Source organism: Mytilus edulis, chromosome 14, assembly GCF_963676685.1.
Source record: "Mytilus edulis chromosome 14, xbMytEdul2.2, whole genome shotgun sequence".
NCBI classification, from domain to species: Eukaryota; Metazoa; Mollusca; class Bivalvia; order Mytilida; family Mytilidae; genus Mytilus; species Mytilus edulis.
The window spans coordinates 57,334,631-57,361,705 of NC_092357.1; the positions used below are offsets into that span (position 1 = coordinate 57,334,631).

At 31.6% G+C, this 27,075-nt stretch overlaps 1 protein-coding gene across 1 annotated transcript in view; it reads left to right on the plus strand.

The window, feature by feature from the left end:
* Positions 1-553: 553 nt before the first annotated feature.
* LOC139504326 (uncharacterized) overlaps positions 554-27,075 on the plus strand; it is a 40,043-nt gene continuing 13,521 nt past the window's right edge. The window contains exons 1-7 of the mRNA XM_071294395.1: positions 554-580; positions 1,109-1,207; positions 5,021-5,125; positions 9,079-9,171; positions 19,575-19,650; positions 22,100-22,348; positions 25,008-25,319. Coding sequence (XP_071150496.1) covers positions 554-580; positions 1,109-1,207; positions 5,021-5,125; positions 9,079-9,171; positions 19,575-19,650; positions 22,100-22,348; positions 25,008-25,319 — 961 coding nt within the window. The remainder of the gene's footprint in view (positions 581-1,108; positions 1,208-5,020; positions 5,126-9,078; positions 9,172-19,574; positions 19,651-22,099; positions 22,349-25,007; positions 25,320-27,075) is intronic.

A 27,075-nucleotide genomic window follows, 5' to 3' on the forward strand; every position in this document is an offset into this window, starting at 1 on the left:
AGTTATATACTTTAATTAAGTCACGGTAACTTTATTTATAACTAATATAGGACAATGCTGTTGATTAGAAATACTTCATTCCAGGCAATTTTGTTTTCCAAATTAATATTACCAATAATTGATAAGTTCCAGGTTCAAACAAAAAAATTTTGAAAATAGAGAAAACTGTGCATCTTAATGACTTAATCAGATGACAATACGAATACTAAAACAAGGCTTACGCATAGTTATATACTTTGATTCAGTAACGGACCCACGATATCACGGGTGTGTTCTAGTGTTCCAGAAAAGTGCCTTTCAAATTTGTAAAAAAACCAAACACAAACAGTAAGTCCAATTCTGTAACTCTTTCGATGACTTAGCACAAAATAAAGCCATATAACTTCATTATTCAATCCATGTGTTCACATCAAATTCCCTAAAACTTCAAAGATTTGTTTTCTAAATGATGCCACAACTCAGTTCATTGTTTTTTTTATTAAACATTTCATGTATGAATGGTTATTTTCTACCTTTTCGTCCACTTCATTAAAAAAAGATGTTCTTTAGTGTAATGCTAGTTGGTGTTAAACATTTACAGGTTACTGGATCTGTTTGCATTATTCTCACAGCCAAATTGAAACAACATACATGCTTAATCACTGTTTTATTTACTGCTCTGTTAAAACGCACTAATGACTTTCAATACATGTCTCCCATATACCAGGTCTACTCCCTTAAATTACCACTGCTGATGAAATTTTAATTCATTCACCAATAATGGTGAAATCCCTAATGCACACTACTGATGATGATTCTATTACTTGATACACCAATAATAGTAACATCCGTCATTCTTACAGCAGTGAAAATGACGCCTTCAATTCACCCACCAATAATTGTGATATAATAATTTCCTCACCTTTGATTGTGGTGATTAATTAAGACATGTTGTTTATTTCTTGTTGATGTAGACTATAAATACAAGTGTTACTGGTCATTTTTCTTCAGTTTAAAACACTGATTTATGTGATATATTTCATTCGTTTATAGTGTATTTATATTTATAACACAACATTGTCCAGCTTTTCATACAAGTTTTGATGTTTATTATATGTTGATATTACAGATAGGAGCCACACCATTAATTTATGCTGCCGCAGGAGGACATCTGGAAATTGTATGCTACCTGGCCAGCCTTGGATGTAATATAAATGCCAGAACAAAGGTATCAAATAATATCTCCTCTATATTCTTTTTATATTAAATGAATTAAGAAAACAGGTTTAATATGCAACACAGTTTGTTAAATTGAAAAGAATGGAAGGTTATTTTACTCGCACTGAATCTAATAAATTGTTTCCTTGATAAACATCTGATAACAAGTTAAAGTCAGCGTATATAAACACTACAAATCTCTATGAATCCAGTGCTATAGATAGTTTATGTTTAATTTTTTTTTTATATGACATTACTTATAGAAGTGTTGATATCTAACAGCAAAACATTGAGTTGATTGTTGTTTATGTTCTGTATTTTTGAATATGTTACTTACACAATAATGTCCAGTTCACAACAGAAATTTAATATGTTAGAAGACAATGTAACATGAATAGTATTTTGTTGTTATACAATTGAGAAGGGAATTGTAACATATATTGTATTTGTTGTTATTACAGATTTGAAGGATATTGTAATAAGTATTGTAATTTACTTATATTACAGATGTGTAGAACATTGTAACAGGAATACTATTTTGTTGATATTACAGATAGATGATCATGGCATTGTAACATGTTTTGTCTTTTTTTGTTAGACAGATGTGAAGGATATTGTAGCATGTTTTGCTTTTGGATGTTATACAGATGTGACGTAAACTGCAACCTGTTTAATGTTTTGTTCATATTACAGATTGGAAGAAAATTGCAATATGTATTGTATATTGTAATTATTACAGATGTGAAGGACATTGTAACATATATTGTATTTTGTTGATATTACAAAAGTGAAGGACATTGTAATATATATTGTATGTTGTTGATATTACAGATGTGAAGGACATTGTTACTTTTTTTTTATTTGTTGATATGACAGATGCGACGTACATTGTAACATGCATTGTATTTTTTAAATATTACAGATGTGTAGAACATTGTAACATGTATTGTATTTTTTTAATATTACAGATGTGTAGAACATTGTAACATGTATTGTATTTTTTTAATATTACAGATGTGTAGAACATTGTAACATGTATTGTATTTTTTTTAATATTACAGATGTGTAGAACATTGTAACATGCATTGTATTTTTTAAATATTACAGATGTGTAGAACATTGTAACATGTATTGTATTTTTTTAATACTAGAATGTGAAGAACTTTGTAACATATGTTGTATTTAGTTGATATTACAGATGTGAAGGACATTGTAACATATAGTGTATTTTGTTAATATTACAGATGCGAAGTACATTGTAACATATATTGCATTTTGTTTATATTACAGATGTGAAGGACATTATCACATACATTGTATTTGGTTGATATTACAGATTTGAAGAATATTGTATTATATATTGTTTTTTTAATATTACAATTAATGTGAAGAATATCGTAACATGTTTGTATTCTTTTGATATTAAAGATATGAAGGACATTGTTTTATGTATAGTCTTTTGCTGATATTACAAATGTGAGAGACATTGTTACATATATTGCTTTTTTAATATTTCAAATGTGGGAAACATTATTAGTTAGTTACATAGTGTGCTAGTGACGTTATACGGTATATATGGGGTCAGTGAATTTATATTGGGATTCGAGCTTCGCTCTCACCCCATATGGAATTTACTGACCCAATATATACCGTATTAGGTCACTAGCTCACTATGTAACGATACTATCTTACAGACTATCTTAAGGTGTGAAATTTAGACTAGTCACCTACCAAAATGAGCGTCTTCAATACTGTTAGCAAAAGAAACTACTTCCATTGATCTTTCAAAAACAGATGCCAACAATAACAACTTGTTAGGTTGAAATGTGTTTTATGAATTCATTTCAATCTTAATCATCAATTTCGTCGTCTATTGAAACCTTTAAGATTTTTTCTCAGTACCGCTTTGTTTTAATAAAGGGAGGTAACACCACTACTAACCGTGTATGAAATAAGCCCCGCCTCCCTTCTAACCTAATTTGGAATACAAAGGGACGTTTCACCACTACTAACCGTGTATGAAATAATCCCCTGCCTCCTTACTAACCTAATATGAAATAAACACGGTCTCCACGTTGACGCTCTTAACCAATCATATTCCTAGAAATATATAGGAGGTAAGATAGAGTAACATGTATTGTATTTTATTGATATTAAAAATAGGAACCACATTGCAACATCTATTGTATTTTGTTGATATTACAGGTGTGAAAGACATTGTAACATATGTTGTATTTTGTAAATATTACAGATGTGAAGTACATTGTAACATGTATTGCATTTTGTTTATATTACAGATGTGAAGGACATAATCACATACATAGTATTTTTTAATATTACAGATGTGAAAGACTTTGTAACATATATTGTATTTTGTTGATATTACAGATTTGAAAGAAATTGTAAGATGTATAGTATTTTGTTTATATTACAGATGTGCATGACATTACCACATACATTGTATTTGGTTGATATTACAGATTTGAAGAATATTGTATTATATATTGTTTTTTTAATATTACAATTAATGTGAAGAATATCGTAACATGTTTGTATTCTTTTGATATTAAAGATATGAAGGACATTGTTTTATGTATAGTCTTTTGCTGATATTAAAAATGTGAGAGACATTGTTACATATTTTTTTTTTAATATTTCAAATGTGAGAAACTCTATTAGTTACATAGTGTGCTAGTGACGTTATACCGTATATACTGGGTCAGTGAATTCATATTGGGATTCGAGCTTCGCTCTCACCCCATATGGAATTTACTGACCCAATATATACCGTATTAGGTCACTAGCACACTATGTAACAATACTATCTTACCGACTATCTTAAGGTGTGAAATTTAGACTAGTCACCTATCAAAATGAGCGTCTTCAATACTGTTAGCAAAAGAAACTACTTCCATTGATCTTTCAAAACCTGATGCCAACAATAACAACTTGTTAGGTTGAACTGTGTTTCATGAATTCATTTCAATCTTAATCATCAATTTCGTCGCCTGTTGAAACCTTTAAGATTTTTTTCTCAGTACCGCTTTGTTTTTATAAAGGGAGGTAACACCACCATTAACCATGTATGAAATAACTCTCGCCTCCTTACTAATCTTATATAAAATATACACGGTTTCCACGCGGACGCTTTTGACCAATCATATTCCTAGAAATGTATAGGAGGTAAGATAAAGTAACACGTATTGTATTTTATTGATATTAAAAAAAGGAACCACATCGTAACATCTATTGTATTTTGTTGATATTACAGATGTGAAAGACATTGTGACATGTATTGTATTTTGTTGATATTACAGATGTGAAAGACATTTTAACATATATAGTATTTGCTTAATATTACAGATTTGAAGGACATTGTAACATAGATTGTATTATTTTGATATTACAGATCTAAACCATATTGTAACATGCTTCTTATTTTGCTGATATAACAGATGTGAAAGACATTGTAACATATATTGTATTTGATTGATATTACAGATGGGAAGGACATTGTAACATGTTTTGTATGTTGTTGATATACAGATGTGTACTTTGTATAAAGTTGAATTTCATTTTACTTGTCTTGTATTACTTCATCTATTGATATTGATATTTTATACTTTTCTTCATATATTTTTTTTAATATGAACGTTTTGATCTTGGTGCTGAAATTTTAAAAGATAGTTCTTAATTTGTTTATTTTTTTATGTATTTCTGAATTCGTAGTCATTGTAACATTTTGTTTATTTTGTTGAAATTGATTACGCAATATTGTCTTTATTACAACATTAGATTAATAGACTCAATTTTAATATTATAGGACGGAAGAACATCATTACATGTGGCTGCTCAGACTGGACACCTACCTGTCACCAAATGGTTAATAGAAGAAGGAGGAATCAGTCTAATGGAAACCTCATCTGAGGTAACATGTGACATTACATTTATTACGTGTTAAGTTTAACAGTTAATATTTTCCAAAATGTTTTAAAAAAAAATGGTTTTATTGATGTTTCTTATTAATGGTACACTGAATTTTGTTGAAATATTTCTTATGATTATTAATGTTAACAACTAGAATCAAACTACATGGATGACAGCGTTTGACAAAAAAAAACATTCACACCTTAATATCTATATGAAAATATTGTTTATTAGCCATCTTTCACTAAAACATAATCATAATCAGCTTATATACACATCAACTAATAATGACAACAGCCAGCAATACCCAATCTCTTCATAAATACTGACAACAAAACATCAAGGATACAAAACAAGCTCTCATATGCATGACAGTAATCAGGGACGATCAAACTAATACACACAACCAAGCATTCAGCTCATATCGATGCAAGTAACCAATCAAACACTTGACAGTAATCAGGTACTGCTTTAAGAAACTTAATACGCAAAAATCATCTTTCAGCACATACCAATCACACCAATGGCAGTAATCACGTAAAACAAAAGACACGTAATACACAGAAACAAAAATTCAGTCCCTACTGATACAAGTCACCAATCACAAATACATGACTGTTATCAGATTCTACCAAGAGACCCTTAAAATACAAAAAAAAAAACCATACTGTCCCTATTTATTCAAGTCACCAATCAAAAACATGACATTGATCAGTAGCTATCAAAAGACACTTAATACACAATTATCAACATTACAAGTCAACAATCAAACATATAACAGTAACCAGGTAATACTAAAAGACACGTAAACACAATAAAACCAACGTTCAGCTTCTACAAATCACCAATAAAACAAATGACTGTAATCCGGAGATTTCAAAAGAAACATAATACAAAAACCGACATTCATCCCGTACAGGTACAAGTCGCTAATCAATCACATGACAACTATCAGGGACTACCAAAAGAAAGTATATAAATTACAAACTATAACTAGCCTCTATCGATACAAGGCATGCATAAAACACATGAAACTCATCAGAAAATACCAAAAACATATAATACACAATAACCAACGTTAAGTCCTATCCGGTACAAGACATTAAACACACATGCCAAATATCGGGTTCTACCAAAAAGATATATGATACACAAAAATGAACACGCAGTCTCAACCGATACAAATCACCAATCAAAGAAAGGATAAAATCGGGTACTTCAAAAAGATACATAATAGAAACAGACCCAATAATCATCCGGAACGAATACAAATCACCAATCAATCACTGAACAGATACCAAGCACTACCAACAACAAACATCATACCAAACAATTAAGAAACAAACATCAAACATCATACCCTATTCATATGCCTCGAACAATTTACATTAAAGAGATTGAGAACTTTTAGTCAAACAAACTCAAACATTTATCATATGTATAACGTACAACTTACTGCCAACCAATCACGAAGTCACAAAACACAACCCAGCATGCAGTAGAGATACAAAATCTCCATTCAGCAGCATAACAGCCATTAATTATGACATTAGCATCTAATCATAATCACCAAAGGATTCACTAACATCCAAAACACTAACAATAAATCCTTACGGATACAAAGAAATTTCCCAAATGCTTGAAAATAATCAGGTACTTCCAAAAATTACTTAATTCACAAAAAGAACCATCCAGCCTCCACCGAAACAACTCACTAGTCAAAAACATGACAATAATTTGGAACGATCAAAAGAAACTTAATACACACAAACAAAAATTCCGCCAATACCGATGCAAATAACCAATCAAACAAATGAGAATATTCAGTTACTATTAAGATAGATACACAAATACCAGCATTTAGCCCTAACCGAAGCAACTTACTAATTAAACACATGATAGTAATTATGAACGATCAAAGACAATTGATACACCAATCAAACACATAACATTAATCAGGTACTGCTTAAAGACATGTAATACACGAATACCATCTTTCAGCACATACCAATAACACAAATGACAGTAATCAAGTACAAATAAGGAATAGTGAACTCTAGTGAGTCTGTTAATACCATAATCACAACTCAACACAACAGTTATATTGTCACACACGTGACAGTCAACAAGTCCTACCAAAGGGTATTTCTTATTATTATTAATGTTAACGACTAGAATCATACTACAAGAATGATAGACATAGACTAATCACAATGACAGCCACCAATACACAATCCCTTCACTAACATCCCAAATACTAACAATAAATCATCACTGACACAAAGCAAGTTTTCAAATGCATGACAATAAATCAGGTACAACGCAAAAATCTGAATGCAGCCCCTATCGATATCAGCCACAAATCAAACATATGACATCAATCATGTACTACCAAAAGACACTTAATACACACAAAAACCAACATCCAGTCTACACCGATGCAATTAATCAATCACAAAAATAAAAGTAATCAGTGACTACCAAAAGATAGATACACAAAAGCCAGTATTTAACCAGTACCGAAACAAGACACATAATATACACACATGCATTCAGTTTATATCGGTGCAAGTAACAAGTCAAACACGTGACAGTGATCAGGTACTGCTTAAAGACACTCAATATGACAGTTATCAGATACAAAAAAGGAACAATAGACGATCTCATTCCACCATAATCACAACTCAACACTCAAACACGAGACAGTCAACATGTTCTACCAACAACAAACTCTCTTCGTTGCAATATAATCACTAGCAATTAAACAACTACACACTATAATTATATAGTATAACCACTAAAACATGTGACAGTCAACATGTCCTACCAACAACAAACTCCTTCATTGCATTATAATCACTGGCAATTAAACAACTACACACTATAATTCTATATTATAACCAATAAAACATGTGACAGTCAACATGTCCTACCAACAACAAACTCCCTTCATTGCACTATAATCAGTGGCAATTAAACAACTACACACTATAATTCTATATTATAACCAATAAAACATGTGATAGTCAACATGTCCTACCAACAACAAACTCCCTTCATTGCACTATAATCAGTGGCAATTAAACAACTACACTCTATAATTCTATATTATAACCAATAAAACATGTGACAGTCAACATGTCCTACCAACAACAAACTCCGTAATTTCAAACTCCTTCATTTCAATATGATCACTGGTAATTAAACAACTACACACTATAATTATATATTATCACCAATAAAACATGTGACAGTCAACATGTCCTACCAACAACAAACTCCCTTCATTGCATTATAATCACTGGCAATGAAACAACTAAACATTACAGTTATATTATTACCTATCAAACACGTGACAGTCAATTTGTCCGTCCAACAACAAACTCTCTCTCTTCATTGCACTATAATCACGAACAACTAATCACAACAGTTATAGAGTCACCAATAGGACCAATCAAACATTCTCAAAGGTTAATAAAAAACAACTACAATGAACCATCTTATAACAATTTAATCACTAACACTAGCAGTTAAACAATTTAACACTATGGTAGTATTGTCACACATATGACTATCTCCAATTTAACAATTTTAAACACGTTTTTTAAGACGCCACCCTTATATATAAATTGTTACTTTTAGAGTACTAATTGTAAGGATATAGCAGTTAATAATGCTATAACATGTTACGGTAACAGTTAAACCAATTATAAACATGCACATGATCAAGCAACATCGATGTCTACAAATCATTAGTTCTTGTTTGTCTCTTACCCTAGGTTATCTAAATGAACAGAAATATATATATTTTAAAAGACACTCTGTTGAGATACTGAGATGAATTATAAAAAACAAACAAATGTATAGAGCTGTCTGCATAGCATGAAATATAAAGGAAGACCAAACTTTATTTTACATGTTTTATAAGTACAAGTTTAAATTTGTGTATTTTAGGGAAACACTCCATATATGCTGGCTGCAAAAGAAAACAGCAATGATTCTCCTGAGATAAAAAAGGGGAAGACAGAAATAATGGACTACCTCAAGGTACATGTTATGTTGGATAAATAAAAGTTAGAAAGTGTACATTTTCATTGACAGTTTTTTTTAAATTTTGTGAACCAAAGGCAATATCCATGTGACAGGTTATTGATATAATTAACATCAGTATTCATTACTACCAATACGTATCGCACCGCGGGTTAATTATATCGTTGTGTTTGGTTGAACGCAGTCGCATGGTGACCCACTATGGATCCGTAGGGGCTAGTAAATTTCCTAGTGGGTTCATGAAGACATGTCTACTGTTATCGGTCACGTAATCTTTTGATTTTATTGTATTTCATTATTTCTTTTTCTACAAAACGCTTCAGGAAAAGTGCGATAGATTCGTTATACGGTTCACCATTGACCCCATACGGACCGTAGATGGTGAGTAAACTCAATAATTGATTCGGCCTTCGGCAGTACCCTCTTTGTTTTTAATAACCCTCTATGGATCCGTAGGGAGTCAGTAGAGAACCATATCACTTATAATATCAGTTTGACGATAATTTTGAGGCTATTCCTCCAGGCCATGGTCCAGTGAGTTTGACTTACGTAGTAATTGTTTATGTTATTGAAAAAAAGTAAAATCACAAACATACTGAACTCTGAGGAAAATCAATTCGTAAAGTCCATAATCACATGGCAAAATCAAATAACAAAACGCATCAAAAACGAATGGTCAAGAACTGTCATATTTCTGACTTGGTACAGGCATTTTCAAATGTAGAAAATGGTGGATTGAACCTGGTTTTATAGCTAGGTAAACCTCTCACTTGTATGACAGTCGCATCAAATTCCATTATATTGTCAACGATGCGTGAACAAAACAACAGACACAATAGTTAAAAAAGTCAAAAATAGGGGTACAGCAGTCAACATTGTGTTATCATCTTAATCACTATAAAAACAACAAATGTAACGAGGAAGCAGAAAAAGGCATACATCAAATTAACATCCTCATTTTGATCATATTATACGATTTTATTTGACTATGTAAAATGCACCCATCAAGGAAGGAGGGTTTTGAGTACTGGTGTAAAATTGCGCGTTTGAAATTCGCACAGGTAGACATGAACACAATAGCTTGGTGAAAATTGTGCAGCACTGCCCTCAATGCCATGGTTCAGTGACTTTCGGTCAATAAGCAATATTAATGATAAGTTTTCTGCATATGTTAGATAGGTATGATTACTGGTTATAGATCAATGATAGTTTCAATAATGTGTGAAGTTGCATTGCTATCAGTACATACCAGTTTAACGACTATGTTGATGCCCTATTCAATGGTTCAGTGACTTTTATTTATTAAGTAATTTTCAATTATAAAATATCTCCTTACGTTAATGTGATATAAACTGCTTGTTACAGATCAATACTATTTTCTGTAAAGATTCTGACTATCAGTTTTGCGATTATGTCGATGTCATGTTCCCTTAGTCACAAACAAAAGTCAAATCTCTGTGGCAACAATACATTGGAATGCCCTCACGGACATCGCGATGTAAAAGAGCATCCACGTGGCGAGCTGATTATGTTTACAGAGATATCGATTAACCAACGGGAAAAGTCTTTGATATCCAAAAAGAACTGTTTTCCTTCTCAATATTTTGTTTGGCTATGTTAATAATAAATGCATTTTCTGTTTGACAAGATTTTTTATTTTCGTTGTATCTGAAGTTGTTCAATTTATAGTCTGAGGCTACTCAGTTGGTATCTTCAAAGTTCGGGACATCAGCATTTGTACATTTTAATTTGTTTGGATTATTTATTTTACCATTTGAATATTCATTGTAATTTGGAGCTGTATCGAATTGGATTGTTTAAATGAATGTTTCTTTTAAGTAATGATATTTTTTGTCTATTTCGATATTACCAAGTTGGATATGCTATAGCAGTGTGACCAGTATATTAGAATCTAATAGGTCGGTAGACTATTTGCAATCGCATTTAAATTCCGCCATTGCATCATCACTTCAAATAGAATTAGTCGGTTAAACCATGTGATTGAAAACAATAAAATGAACAGGTTGTTAACACTTGCAACATTTTCGTAATGATAAGTTCATGTAAGCGTTAATTTTGTTACAGTTACGAAGTGTTAGTGATATTGATCATAAAACATTAAACCGGTCATGATCTAAGTTTGTGAATTATGTTTGCAGTTTTCTTGACATGCATTGTGACTTGTCATCGTATTCATTTTATATTAGAAAACTATAGCAGTTATATTAGAAAAGTATCGCATTCTTAAATTTTTGATATTAAAAAATCATCGCTATGATATAAGACAAATATCGCATTGATATAATAAAATATAGCAGTATCTTTGACTTATAGGTGATTTTGGCTTAGCAAACAATTTAACTCATCTCAATTGAATTTCATTGAATTTGCTACATGATATTTTTAGAATGTGTACATCTACAAATGAATAATCGTGCATTTATGTTGCATTTATTCAACAATTCAATTTTCTCGTTTAAATACACCTTGCTTGTTATAACATACAATAATTCATAGAAATTATACACCAGACGTATGTCGTGTTAAATGTCACCCTGTTTTAAGAAAAGAGTCATTTCTTTATACCGCGAAATCTGCCTTTCCTCGTACAAATGCTAACATTCGTCTGAAATTTCCCACAATGCAACTCGTTGGTATAAGACAATATCGCTCGTTGATATAAGAAAAGTTTTTATCGAATCGCTTCTTCCATAGACTGTTCCCTTAGGTTATGGCCCATGGCTTTCAATCAATTAACGATTTGCAATGCTTAGTTTTATGATTTAAATAATCTGAAACAATCAACTTACAATAGACAATATTTTCTATCAATTCATTTTTTCAGTCATATTTCAAGGACATAACCACTAGTTTGGCCAGACACTTTGAAATTATAAGCAATGTCCATCGGATTGAGTTTTATATCGAAAGGCGTAACATATTAGGCGAGTGACTTTAACCATAAAATTTAATTTTTAATGCACCTACCTAACACACGGCTAAATTATACATAATTTGAAAGCTAAACATCTGTACTATCTTTTTTGCCCGGTCGTAAAAACATCGTACGGTGTAATTTCCGTCAAATCAAGATCAAAGGCCAAGGACGAATAAGTGCATATTTTCTAAGATTTCAGCTTGATTGCGTAATATGTTTTTTATATACTAAATTCACATATGCAAACAATTTAAACTTGTAGCAGAGAGATTAACAGTCATTAATCAAATGCTTTTTTAAATATTTAAAGCGTGTTTTTGATAGACATCACATGTTTCCTGATATTTGAGTAAAAGTTAACAAAATGTGTGAAACCCCAAATTGTTCTTTCTGATGCAACTGCTTATCACTTGAAACTGATCAAAACCCCGAAATGACTATCAACGAAGTTTTTGACATCATAAATGTCCTTAAAATTATGCTTACTTCTAATCAAACAGCAAATCATCATAACAACTCCAGACCTACAGTTGCTCAAAATACCGCCATATGCGAAAAAAACAGATTTTAAGCATTTCTTCCTATTTAAACGTTGTATGTGGTCAATAAACGATTAAATCAACAAATTCTTAATAATCTGAAAAAATTAAAGTAAAAAAAATATGTGCGCGAATCATACTTTTTGCTTGAAATAAAGGGGGCGAAACTAAGAGATTGTCATCTGCATTGCAACGACTAGACTAAAATAAACATCTTTTGACTTTTCTTATTGTTTAATTGGTTGCTTCATTATAATTATCTGTAGCGAAAAGACTTTTTATTTATTTAATGTGAACCATAAAAAATAAATTGAAAATTTAGACAAAAATAAGTAAAAAAATAAATTGATGAAAAATGAAATTTCAAGGAATTAAAAAACAGTAAACACATTATAAAACTTGACTTCTTGATCGCTTAAATTGCATTGTTCATTGTTTGAATGCATTAATTCATCAAATAAGAATAATTTGAAGATGAAAAATATATAAATACGCAACGATTCTAGTTACAACTAGACTTCCTGAATAGCTTGAATGACTAGTTAATTTTTCATACGAGGATGACTTCATGCAAGAGCTTTTGATGACGACCAAAAAGAAGCTTTCATTATCTTTAAACTTCACTTTCCACTATATAGATGATGTCATCTCACTGAATAGTGTCAAATTTGTGACAATGTTGGACTCCTATTTTCCATTGAAATTGATAAAAAGACTCAACAGATACTGATTACTCTATCACGTATCTTGAAATCGACGATGAGAACAAGTTTTACGACAAAAGAGATGAGCATAAATCAACCCATAAAACACTCCTTACTACCAAATTATAAACTTTTCATTTCTATGTAGCAACATTATAGAAACGCCTACATAATTATACTACTAAACGAGGAGGCCGATTTCATTGAACCGCAACTCCTCTGAAACAATGACAAGTCGGAAATATTGATGATATGACGTATAAATGTAGGATTTTGTATTTCATTAATTTGTCTTTGCATGCTCAGTTGACTAACTGCCCGCAAAATTAAATAAAACTCTTTATTTAAACACTTGCCTAATTGTAACTCGATTTCGCGGAATTTTCTTGTGAAGTATATATCTCCAAGTTGACAATATTCCAGAGCTTGCCTTTATTTTTACGATTTTCGTGATAGTGCGAAACTGCTCACAATAAAGATATTAAATAAAGGCAACTATAGTATACCGCTATTCAATAGTCATCAATCGATTTACTAGTAACTGAAACAAATCCGGATCGAAAACCAAAATCGAGGAAAACGCACCAACTATAAGAGGAACATAACGATATAACAGAAACACTAAACTGCTCAAAACAAACGCCAACATGCAAAAAAACCAGATTATTCGATACCAACTGCCATATGCATGACTTGGTACAGGACATTTGAAGAAAAATGGTGGTTTGAACATGGTTTTAAACCAGAGTTCAAATGCAAAGTTGAAATCATCCCTTTGAAAATTTTATGGACGCCACTACGAGTTACCAAATTACCGTCTTCTCTGCCTTGATTGCCACCTACCGAATAAGACTTGGTACCGAGTTAGGAATTACATAAGCCACAAGACAGGTGTCACATGTGGAACATGATCTGCATACACTTTGGGAGCCCCTGAGTTCACCACAAATATTTTTTGGGGATTTGTGTCACACAATCTGTAGTTTTATATGTTGTGTTTTGTATACTGTTGCTTGTCTTGTTCGTTTTTTTTGCCAGGCTTTGTCAGTTCGTTTTCAATTATGAGTTTGATGTCCCTTTCATATATATATCGTCACTATTCAAGTAGTAAAAGGTTGAGCAATTTTAGATCATTGTAGTTAAATGTATCATGATGACGATTTTTTTGTCGATTTCATTACTGCAAGTTGATGTCTTTAAAGTAAAATAATACCAATGGGACAATCAACATCTCTAACCTATAATGGTTTACTTTTTAAATTGTTATTTGTATGGAGAGTTGTCTCATTGGCACTCACACCACATCTTCCTATATCTATTAATTAAACTAATTAAAACCATGAACAAACAAATAAAGTCCAAGAGACGAACAACAGTCCACAAAACACAGCAAAGCATGAAAACGATCACTGCCTAAAACAGCGAATGGTCTTATGAGGTCATGAAGGGTATTCAACCTTTTCATTTTGTTATATCACAACTGTTTATAGTGTTTTACATACACAATGACCTGCATTTGTATTTTAAAGATTATGTTGAAAATACTCAAAGCATCTTTTATTAAAAAAATTCAAGAGATTAAACTGCTAAACACATTTAATGTGCCTACGATTTAGTCGCAAAGTCATGTTTGCTTTTAAACATGATTGACTTACTTGACTTAATCATCTTCGTTCCTTGTGGAACATAGGGCTGCTACAGTCGGTTTCCATCTTACTCTATTTTGGGCTATCCTTTTTGCTTCGGTCCAGGTATATCCAATTTCATCCAGCTCTTTGTGCCTTGATCTTCTCCAGCTGTGAAATGGTCTTCCCGGTCGCCGATGTCCTTGGGGATTCCATTCTAATGCCTGTCTAGTGATGGTACCTACAGGTTTCCTCAAAGTATGCCTAATCCATTGCCAAGTTTTCCTCTTTAGCTGTTTAGTTGCTGGTTCCTGGTTGGTTCTTTCCCATAGCCATTTGTTACTAATGGTTTCTGGCCACCAAAATTTACAAATTTGGAGCAGGCTTTGTTGATAAAAACCTGGATTTGATGTTGTACCCCTGCTGTAAGTCTCCAGGTCTCTGCACCATAAAAAAGGACTGATTTGACATTTGTGTTAAAAATACGAATTTTGGTGTTTTCTGTGAATGCTGTTGATTTCCAAACTGGCTTCAGCATAGCAAAGGCTTGTCGAGCTTTACTTATTCTTATCCTGATGTCTGCATCTGTCCCACCAGTTCTATCCATGATGCTTCCTAAATAAGTAAGACCTGTTGGTCCTGTTTCATGGAGTTCGGTGGTTTTGTCTCTCATGTCTTTCAAACGGTGAGATAACAGAGCCAGATCATCTGCAAAATCTAGGTCTTCTAGCCTTTGTGCGAAGTTCCACTGTATACCTCTTGGTGCAGTGTCTAGTGCTTGCTTTGTTACCCAGTCTATAGCTATCAAGAATAGTGTAGGGGAGAGTAGGCAGCCTTGTTTCACACTAGTATTTACATGGAAAGGATTGGTGAATGATGATTCATGTATCACCTGTACTGTGTAATCCTCATACAACGCCTTGATCATGTTCACAACTTTTGTTGGTATGCCATAATGCCTTAGCAGTTGCCACAGCCCTTCTCTGTTGACACTATCGAATGCCCTTTCAAAATCGACAAAGTTGATGTAGAGGGATGATTGCCATTCTACCGATTGTTCAATGATGGTACGTAGTGTTGATATTTGGTCAGTGCAGCTTCTGTTTGATCTGAAACCTGCTTGTTCGTCTCTCAGTACCTGATCAATTGCATCTTTAATTCGGCTGAGTATAATTCTGCACAGTATTTTACTAGCTACTGATAGAAGTGTTATGCCTCTCCAATTCTCACATAGCCCTTAATCACCTTTCTTTGGCAGCTTCACTAACAAACCCTTTAACCATTCTGTTGGTATCTTTTCTTCCTGCCAGATCTTATTCAGGAGTTTGTACATGTATTCGATTATGTCATTGACTCCAGATTTAAAAACTTCAGGTGGTATTTCATCTATGCCTGCAGATTTTCCATTTTTTAGTGATTTGATGGCCTTTTTCACTTCATATTTCTTGATGTTATCTATTTTAATATTCAAATCTACCCCAGCTGGCTCTACTATTACTGGTTGGTCTGGTTCTGGTCTATTCAGGACATTGACAAGGTATTCATTCCATCTTTCCATCTGTTCATTAAGAAAAAAACATGATTACAAATAGTAAATACGTTTGACTTCGTACATACATATTTTTACCTCAATTAGCTCGTATATATTCTTTTCGAACTTTAGATACCTCTTTTTTATTATGGAAAATCATTCTCCCCCCTGATATTGACAATTATTGATGTGCTATCTTATAATGGAATAACAAAATGATCGCTATTTGCAGGTGGCAGATTTTTGGGCAACTGCACACACTTCAATAGAAGCTGTTCTATGAACAATAATTAATAATTGCATCTTAAAATTTTAAAACAAATATTCCTTGACCTAAAACATTTATCTATTTTCTTAACATACAAATATCGATTCCTTAAAATATATTTTGCTTTTGGAACAATTTTACATTTTTTTAGGATTTGTGATAAATTTCAATTTTCGGGAAATATATCGCATCTAACCTCTATTTTTTGTTTGATTTGGAAATAATGTATCATGTTATATAAAGTTGTTTTGATCTTTTGGAAAACTTTATAGTACAAGAATTTGAAAATGACTCTTTGTTTAGTAATCGCAAAAATTGGAATGTTTATTCATGACCTTTGACCTTGATTTATTAGAAAATGCACCGTACGATATATTTACGACCGGGCAGATCAGAAAGTACAGATTATTAGCTTTCCAATGATATATAATACAGCCGTGTGTTAGGTGGGTGCATTTAAGTCGTTAACTAAGCGTCTTTTTGAAATACTCGCCTATATCTCTAAGCCATATGCAAAGCCATATTCTGTATCTGTTTTACAATGCAGAGTACATCACCAGATTATTATATTAAGTTTATGTGCACATATATGAAAAGGAAAATCACAAAATACTGAACTTCGAGGAAAAATTCAAAATGGAAAGTCCCTAATCAAATTGAAAAATCATAACTCAAACACATCAAACAATGGATAACAACTGTCATATTCATGACTTGGTACAGGCGTAATGTGACACAAACATCAATTATATGGTCATTTTATAAATTACCTGTTTACAAAACTTTGAATTTGTCGGAAAACTAAGGGTTGTCTTATACCAGACATAGATTACTGTCTTGGCACAACTTTTTGAATTTTTTTGTCCTCAATGCTTTTCAACTTTGTATTTGTTTGACTGTAAAACTATTTTAATCTAAGCGTCACTGATGAGTCTCATGTAGACGAAATGCACGTCTGGCGTATTAAATTATATTCCCGGTACCTTTGATAACTATTTACTAATAGTATTATCTTAAACAAAGTTTAAGTTTTCTACTGTAGAGTAATAAATGTGTAATTTATTATATTTGAATATGATATGGGCTTTGCTCATTATTGAAGGCTTTTCAGACCTTAACAATAGACAAATATGTGTACAAGTTGCAGAATACTTATCAGTTCCATACTTTTGACCAAATTTGTGAACTTCACTAGAATTGTTTTTCTTCAAAAAAATGTATTTTCGTTATTAATGAGCCTTTTTAATTATATTTTGTTATACTTTTGTGACCCTTATTTACAACCATGTTTCAAATTCTGTCTTGAAATGACCTAATCATGTTTATAGAACTTTAAATTAAAATGAACAGTAATTCCTGTATAACGAAAAATTTATCTTTCATGACAAAAATACAAATGTGCAATCATAAAAGTTGAACTTTGTTGACTTGATAACTTAATGAATTCAAGTAGAATCATATTCAAAACAGTGTAGCTGTGGCCATTGATTGACAACCTTAAATTATCCCATTGACTGGGGCAGATTAGGTGAACGTGTGTCTGTGACGACAACTGCTCACTACTTACTTATTATAGAATTTAAACTGTGGGGTCACCAAAGGTTCTTAACGCCTTTAATATTAAAATAGATGAAAAATCAATCAGGAATAACTTGATGTTTTGATTTATATTATTGATATAAATCAAAACATCATGTTATTCCTGATTAGTTTTTCTAATTTCTTTATTTAGGTGTTGAGAACCTTTAGTGACCCCACAGTTTAACTGCCTTTAACAAGTACATAGTGAGCAGCGGTTGTTACAGACACACGTTCACCTAATCTGCCCCAGTCAATGGGATAATTTAAGGTTGTCAATCAATGGCCACAGCTACACTGTTTTGAATATGATTCTATATATTTGTCTCTGCTTGATGTGAAATAAGTATGAACTTACCCCATTGTGTGGGAAGTACACATTGTCTATTTAAAAAAAAAAACAAACAGCAGGAGTTTAAAAATCTGAGTGATACCACGATGTGCTGATGTATGCATCAAAATGAATTTTGTTGATTAATACTTGATAATTATCAAATGTCGAAATTTAAAACTAAATGGTAAAAATCCATATAAGGTCAACTTGCCTAAAGAAGTTGAAGCTATAGTTTCTTTAACATTTCAGAATTTATTGATGGAAAATTTAAAACAAAATATTGTTTGTTATAAACCATGCCACTACCGAAACACTGGGTTGATTATATTTATTTGGAAATAAAAGTCCAGCAGCAACAGTTTCGACTAAGTGCTTGTCAAATGAAATATTACACTATACATGTATAGAAAACAGTTGAGCATGTATTATCTCCAGTAAAAATGTATAACATGATATTCATTACTAGAATAAGTAGTATATACTTATAACATTAACATGATATAAGTTATACAATAAAATAGTTTACTGATGACAAAAACAAAACGAGAGAAATAAGAATCAGTAAAGCCAGGACAAAGCGGGCATTATTGTTCTGGATCAGCAAAGTTATAAAATGTCAAGTGTCCTAAGAAATAAAGGGATAATATAAGAAATTAGCTTGAAGATTTATAAAAACATGTACCTTTTATAGCTGACTATGCGGTAAGGGCTTTGCTCATTGTTGAAGGCCGTACGGGGACCTATAGTTGTTAATGTCTGTGTCATTTTGGTCTCTTGTGGACCGTTGTCTCATTGGCAATCATACCAAATTTTCTTTTTTATATTGAAAATAAATATATAATACACAATTCATCACCAGAATATGTCATCTGCTGTGTTGTAGACTATCATGGCAAAGGAAGACCCCGAAATGATCACAGGAACCCTAAAGCAAATAGATAAAACACATGTTGTCAAAGGTAAGATTTCAATTTGACTCAGTAGTATGTGTGGCATACAACAATGAATGAGACATCAGCCCACTGATTTAAACCCATTTAGATTTGTATATGATCAAATGATACTTATGGTATATATATAAAAAAGATAGCATCATATAAGATACTTATATAAGTATCAAAAGAGGTTTAGGTTTCAATAATAGACTTGTATCAAAATATGTTTATGTTACGGAAGCATAAAAGGGTCATCCTTTTTTATATATTTTTTTTTCAAATTGTCGACTTTAATCGTGGAACTATCAACTTTAATCTTGGAATCATTAACTTTAATCTAGGAATTAGCAACATCAATCTTGGAATTAGCAACTTTAATCTTGGAATTAGTAGCTTTAATTTTGATATTAACAACTTTAATCTTGGAATTATCAACTTAAATCTTGGAATTATCAGCTTAAATCATGACATTATCAACTTTTAAATTGAAAACTTTAACTTTTATCTTGGAACTATCAACCTTTATCTTGGTAATTCCAACTATAATCTTAGAATTATCAACTTTAATCATGTAAATAAATTTTACTTCAAGCCCACAGTAATTGTGTTTAACAAAAGAAATCTAATCTTCTTATTCATAATGATTTTCACGGCTAAATTGTTTTTGTAAAATGTAAAATAGAAATATACGTGAAATTCTATATTGATATGTATTTTTCTTTCAAAACGTTATATAATTATGAGATATGCTCTACATATCTAATATAAATATGTTATTTGAAATCTTATTTAAGGCTAATTGTGTTATTTAAATCAATCAAGGCAATTTTTATTTGCATGTATATACAGTTCATGAATCTATTCATATAAAAATTAAAATATTGTAATTAATTAGCTAGAACTAGTTTAACGTATAAGTTATATTCATGAATTAAGAAAAAAAGAATTCAGCATTGGAAGTTAAACATTAGTGAACCATTTTCCTTGTCTAATTCGATCCACAAAAGATATTTTTATACTGGAAAACGATGATTATATTTTCTTATGATTGAGAATGGAAATGAGGAATGTGTCAAAAAGACAACAACTCGAACAGATAACAGCTGAAGGCCACCAATAAGTCTTCAACGCATCGCAAAAATCCCGCACCGGGATGAACCTCATATAGAACCTTAAAAAACGTGTACTAGTTCAGTGATAATGGACCTCACACTAAACACTAAAACATATAAATTAACTAAAAAAAAAAAAAAAAGACTAACAAAGGCCAAAGGGTTTTGACTCGGGACAGGTTAAAAATGCAGCGAAAAAAAAAAACATGTTTATTGAGATCTAACCCTGCAACTCTAGCCAATGTAGAATGAATAAACACAAATCAATTCGCATAGAAAAGCTCAGTTTCAATAAATTTCGTAAATTTTACGAATGCCATCACGAGTTGGTTGACTGTTATGGAATAACCGTTTCACAAATGATATCGGATATGTTCCTTATCGAGTTATTAGTATTATTAGTGTTTTTTTATGACTCATTGTACAAATGTAATTTGGATATAAGGTTTAGTATTTAATAAATAGGATATGAGAATTTGAGTAAAATCGGTGTAAATGAATAAGTCAGCTAATTTCCCTTTAAGTTTTTGCATATTTTTTTTGTGTCAAAGAAAGAACAACTCAACCAAAAGGCAAAAAAGCAGCCAAAGGCCACCAATGGGTCGTCAACACAGCGAGAAAACCCCGTACCCTGATGTGTGCTTCAGCTGGCCCCTTAACAAAAATGCGTACTAGTTCAGTTATATTGGACATCATTCTAAACTCCAAAATATATCATTGAACAGATAAAATTAAAAATCATACAACAAGACTCACAACAGCCAGAATCTACTGACTTTAGACAGGCCGTATTAAACATATTTTTTTTTAGAACTGAACTCTCCCCTATACCTCAAGCCAATGAAGTCCGAGTCAAGTCAAATACTTCAAGTATAAGGCCAGCTATTTATGTTGCATTGGATTACTGTAAAGTATACATGCTTGTATTGTAGGTACAATCTGAACTTGACCCAATTTTATGGTCATTGTTCAATGTTAAGTGTTTGTTTTTTGGTCTTGTTTTTTTTTAATCACGACAAGCAATTGATCTACTATATTAGGTCTTCAAAATATTGTAATGTGTATATGTCCGTCTGCAAGGATTTATTTGACCTTGAACTCATAATCACAGATGATAGGTTTATGTGATACATTCAATAAAACCTTTATCTTTAAGACTCAACACAAAAGCAATGGCCAGTAATGCAGGCGAGACATTTCAATATGTGCACTCTTGTACTTAAATGAATAAAAGTTAAAGAATATGTATTGGATTACGTGTTACTTCCTGTTGATATTGCTTGTATATTTTTCAGCAAAATAACAATAAAAAGGATATATGAATTTCATAACTTATATTAATTTCGGTTTTTTACATGCAGGACCTTATGCAGAAATAAAGATTTTTTCGGATATGGAATTTCAAGGTCTGTTAAGCAGCGGATCATACAAATGTTACTGGAACCGTGTTTTTCTTACCGGTCCATTTGGTGTCGGCAAGACATGTTTAGCCAAAATTCTAGTGGGAGATGAGGCTCCAGAACATCGAGAGTCAACAGATGGTATATGGATTTATCTCGGCAGAGCTGGAATGAATATAAAGGAACGTTGTTGGATTTTCTTGGAAAAGGGTATGTAAACTTTAAGAATATATACAAGAGAAATTGACTTAGGAAATGCATCTCAGGGTAATGTGTTTAAATTTGAGTAAGAGATTGAACCCATATTTTAGGTCAAAGTTCGAATTATATATTGTGAGGTTAATATATATCTCGAGTTACACTTTCAGTTTTAAACTTAATCAATTGTTTTTTCGTTGATTTCCGTCTATTATATTGGCCTCTGCTTACTCCTTTGACCTTTGGTGATAAATCTGTGGGAAGCCCACCATTATTATGTTTGATTCTTCGTAAACATACTGAATATGACTAGCTTTGGGGTACCATAATAAAACATTGCAAAACTTTCGAAAATTACTGATAGGCATATACAATTGTCTGTTTATGCACATAGTTTCATATGCCTTACTCGACACTATTTAAGGAAGTACATATATAGAAATCTATACCTTGAAGGCAAATATGAATAAGTCAAAAATTCTGCACAACTCAGATAACACAATTTTTCAAAAATTGCCTGACAGTGAAATTATTATGTTTTATTTTCTGAAAAAAATCTTGTCTGTTCTTCATATTGTCCATTTGACTTCTATATATTTGCAGAAAAAAATTCTTGAAATTCATTTTTATGAATTAATAATTTTTTTCTTGATCTTGTTGATGTATGTTAATATATGGTATATACGAACTCTGACTATTAATTTCATAATTTTTGGTCAATATTTAAAAAAGGTTCCCATTAGGTCTCTATGTTAATTTTATTTTTTGAAGTGTTGATTACCTGATGGAGTAAGTATAAGTAGTGTAACGGCCTTCTAAACAAAACAAAAACAACATACATGTGCTTTTAATGTTTGTTTATTTGTACCATGTGACTTTGCATATTTAAATATTAAGATGACCTCTACTGACCATCAACTAAACTTAGATTTCATGCCATGTGATTGTAATAGTTGTTCTATCTATGACAAGAAACTGCAATTTCCATTTTCTTTAAAAAAAAAATATAAGATATAGTATAAACTAGTAAAATATTACTTTATAGGGAAAGGATATGAAAATGAATATTGTTAATTATGTTTACCTTCATATGTTATGTTAGTGGACATTTAGTAATGACAGAATTTACCAAATAATAAAAACGTTTTTTTTTTATTTTCCTAAATTGTTTGCTTCCAAGAATTGCATTTTGCACATTAATAAATAACTGAATGTTTATTAACTGAAATCTGTTTTTTAACTATACAGAGCCTCTTTGTATTGTTATACAACTCACCATGCTAAAAGCATGAAAGGCTTGTGTATAGTAAGTTAACTTATATAATGATATAAAATCAATAATCAAAACCACAAAGTGATGATCATTTTCATTGGTGTCCTTTAATATTCAAATTGGTATAGTCACATGATACAAATAAACAAACATTAAAAGCACATGTATGTTGTTTTTGTTTTGTTTAGAAGGCCGTTACACTACTTATACTTACTCCATCAGGTAATCAACACTTCAAAAAATAAAATTAACATAGAGACCTAATGGGAAACCTTTTTAATTATTGACCAAAAATTATGAAATTAATAGTCAGAGTTCGTATATACCATATAATAATATACATCAAGGAAAAAATTATTAATTCATAAAAATGATTTTTTAAGAATTTTTTTCTGCAAATATATAGAAGTCAAATGGACAATACAACCTTTTACAGTCTGCCTGTGTATTATTTTACATAACTAATTGGAAATTGTAAATGGACACATTTAAATGGAAAACTTGCATATTATTGGCCGATAAGCCTTGTGACGACAATTTATCATACCGACAATTTGTAACGTCAAGTTTGTTTCCTTTTCAAGACTATAAATTTCATTGTCATTAGGCAGCAGTCGGCTAATTCAATATTTTAACATTCTTTTACTATTCAATTACTATACTTGTGCGTCTATAGGTTATATGTTAGCGTTAGCTGGTACTTTGGTGGGTTTTAAGATGCAAACAAATGTTTCAGTTACTCCTGAGTTAAAATGCAGAAATTACTTCACATACATTTTTAAGATTTGCCTTCTATACCATTATCCCCATTGGTGAATATAAATATTGTCATCATAGGTCTTTTTCCGAACGGCAAAACTCTGCCGAAAGAGAGTCATCTGTTTGGTTGTATGGGATGTATAAAATATACAACCATTCAAAATGGTGAGGTTTAATCAGATGCCAATCCATTATACCATGGTTTTCCAGTGGCAGCACACATTTCACCGACCTTTATCCTGGACGGGCTCCTTTACTGGTTCTGCCTATTTTATTTATTGTTAACTTGTTCTAGTCCCGAAAATTCATAAAATATGTTACTGAATGTTAAGCAAACAACAATCACAGTTCAATTTCTAGTTCAACCTTTTAAAAAGACCCTTAGGTTACTTGTTTGAAATGTTTTACATTTTGTTGGCTGCCTGTCATGAGGGCAGGGGTAATCGTAATCAGTAATCAGTTGTTATCGACTACTTTTGCAATGTGATTATATATCACCATGCTATTTCTTGCTTAACCATACGTAGCAATCTAAGAGTTTTTCCTTAGTAGATGTGAATTTATGTTTTGCAGTTTTGCAGTGATAAAAAATGTCTTGGAAACAAACTTTTGTATGATTAATCAGATAACATATTTCAGGGACTATATTGAATGCAACCGTGCAAAGTTTGCTAAGGAGTAAAGAAATGGCAATACCAGGTATTGAAAAATTTAACGAGGATATGGCAGATTCTATTGATGCTAAACACAGGGAGGAAATCCAAAACAAAGGTTCTATATCATCTAGTTCAGGTCAAGTTACGTCCAGTTCAGGGGCTGCAAAACGTAAAGAGGAAATGCCAGATCGAAGTGATGTTAAGTCTAATGTCAATACTCCTGCTGTACTCAAACTGAAATCAAGGTTGAAAGCTTTCTTCGGTCTCTCAAGTCGAAAACAGAAAGTATTAAAAGGTATTTGATGTTAGTATTATGTGTGAATATAAATCATGCCATATTGAGTGGACGTCTGGTCTTTCTTGTCAGTGTCAAAATGAGTGTTGTGCCAAACCTTGTACATTTCACAATTTATATTAACGAAGAACGTCATTAAACAGTGAAAAGTTGTGACATTTGACCACAAGGTTCCATTCTTCAAACAGGAAGTTGAGATTGATTTTGATGGTTACGGTCCAAACTGTTTAAAAAGGACAAAAAAAATAGGATGTATATGTCGCCGGACAATTATTTGTGTATAAGACTATGGATCTCTCTGAAATTGTACCACCATTTAGGAATGAGGAGTCCAACAAAAAGTAGTTTTTTTTTTATGTTTCACGATTTAGGTATAAATGTTAGGATATTTGTGAAATTATACGACAAGGTCTTATACTTAAAAATGACTGTTTGGATTGATTTTGGTTTTTATGGCCCAAACTGTTAAAAAGGACCAAAAAGTAGGATTTAAATGTTCCCGGACAATTATTTGTGTATAAGTCTATGCATTTTTATGAAATTTTACCACTGTTTATGAATGAGGACTCCAACAGAAAGTAGTTTTTTGTGTTTTAGAACTTGAGTACAAATCCTTGGATATCTGTGAAATTATACGGGATTGATTTTGGTGGTTATGGCCCAAACTGTTACAATTTATAAAAAGGACCAAAAACTACGATTTAAATGTTTCTGGACAATAGCTTGTGTATAAGTCTATGGCTCTCTATGAAATTATAGCTAAAGGTGTCAACAAACAAAGGAAGGTTAGGTATTATTGCTGAGATAATGGGCAAACTGTGTAGGAAGTAGTGACCAGAAAGACTTTGATTCCCATGGTTCCTGACAACATATTGAGTATAGGTCTATGGGTCTCTGGAAATTAAAACCACAATGCTCCGTACTGAAAATGGAAAGCTGCGAATGTTTTTTGGGGTTAAGGCCCTAATCATTTTTTTTACTAAATGGGACTAAACGATTCTTTTTTGTACTTTGCATAAATTGCTTTTTTCTTTATTGATATTAGTAGGGGTTTAATTCAAAAACTTGAATTCTTTTGTATCTTTAATATGCTATTCATATTTTTTTTTATTGTGGACCCTTTTTTAAGTTAATCCTCATTGAGGTCTAGAGTATCCGAAATAAGACTTGTTTTGATATAGAAAAACAAATGAAGTTAACGAATTTTAAAGTTAAGAACCGGTTTTCAAATCGGCCCGAATCGGAGTCTTAATTAACCATTGTTCAAATTAAGCAAAACAATAATTCATAAAGTTTATTTGGAGTCCGAATAAATCTAAATAAATTTATGTTGATTTCATCAGAAATTTAACTGTAAAGATGCATTAATATGCTTTATCTAACTATGTATCTTTATGTTTTACAAAATGTATGTTTTACTATTATAGAAAAAAAAAGGCAATTTTCAAATTTGTTTAGTTGAAGTTTTTATACAACATTTATTCTGAGTCATAACAAATAGCGAACTGCTGACCATTTATCATGTTTATTTGACTTACCGTTTTGCCAGAACATAGATGTCACCATTTATTTTTTGCGACACATATCCTCTCCGGACGTGGTTGCATCTAATTACACCCCTCACAACAAAATGCATGACAATTTTTTTTACTGCCTAGAACATGTAGAATGGATAAGTCCAAGGAATGACTATATTGTATTCCCCTGTCTAACATTTGACAATTATTCTTTTTGAATATTCGTTGTTTTATCAATT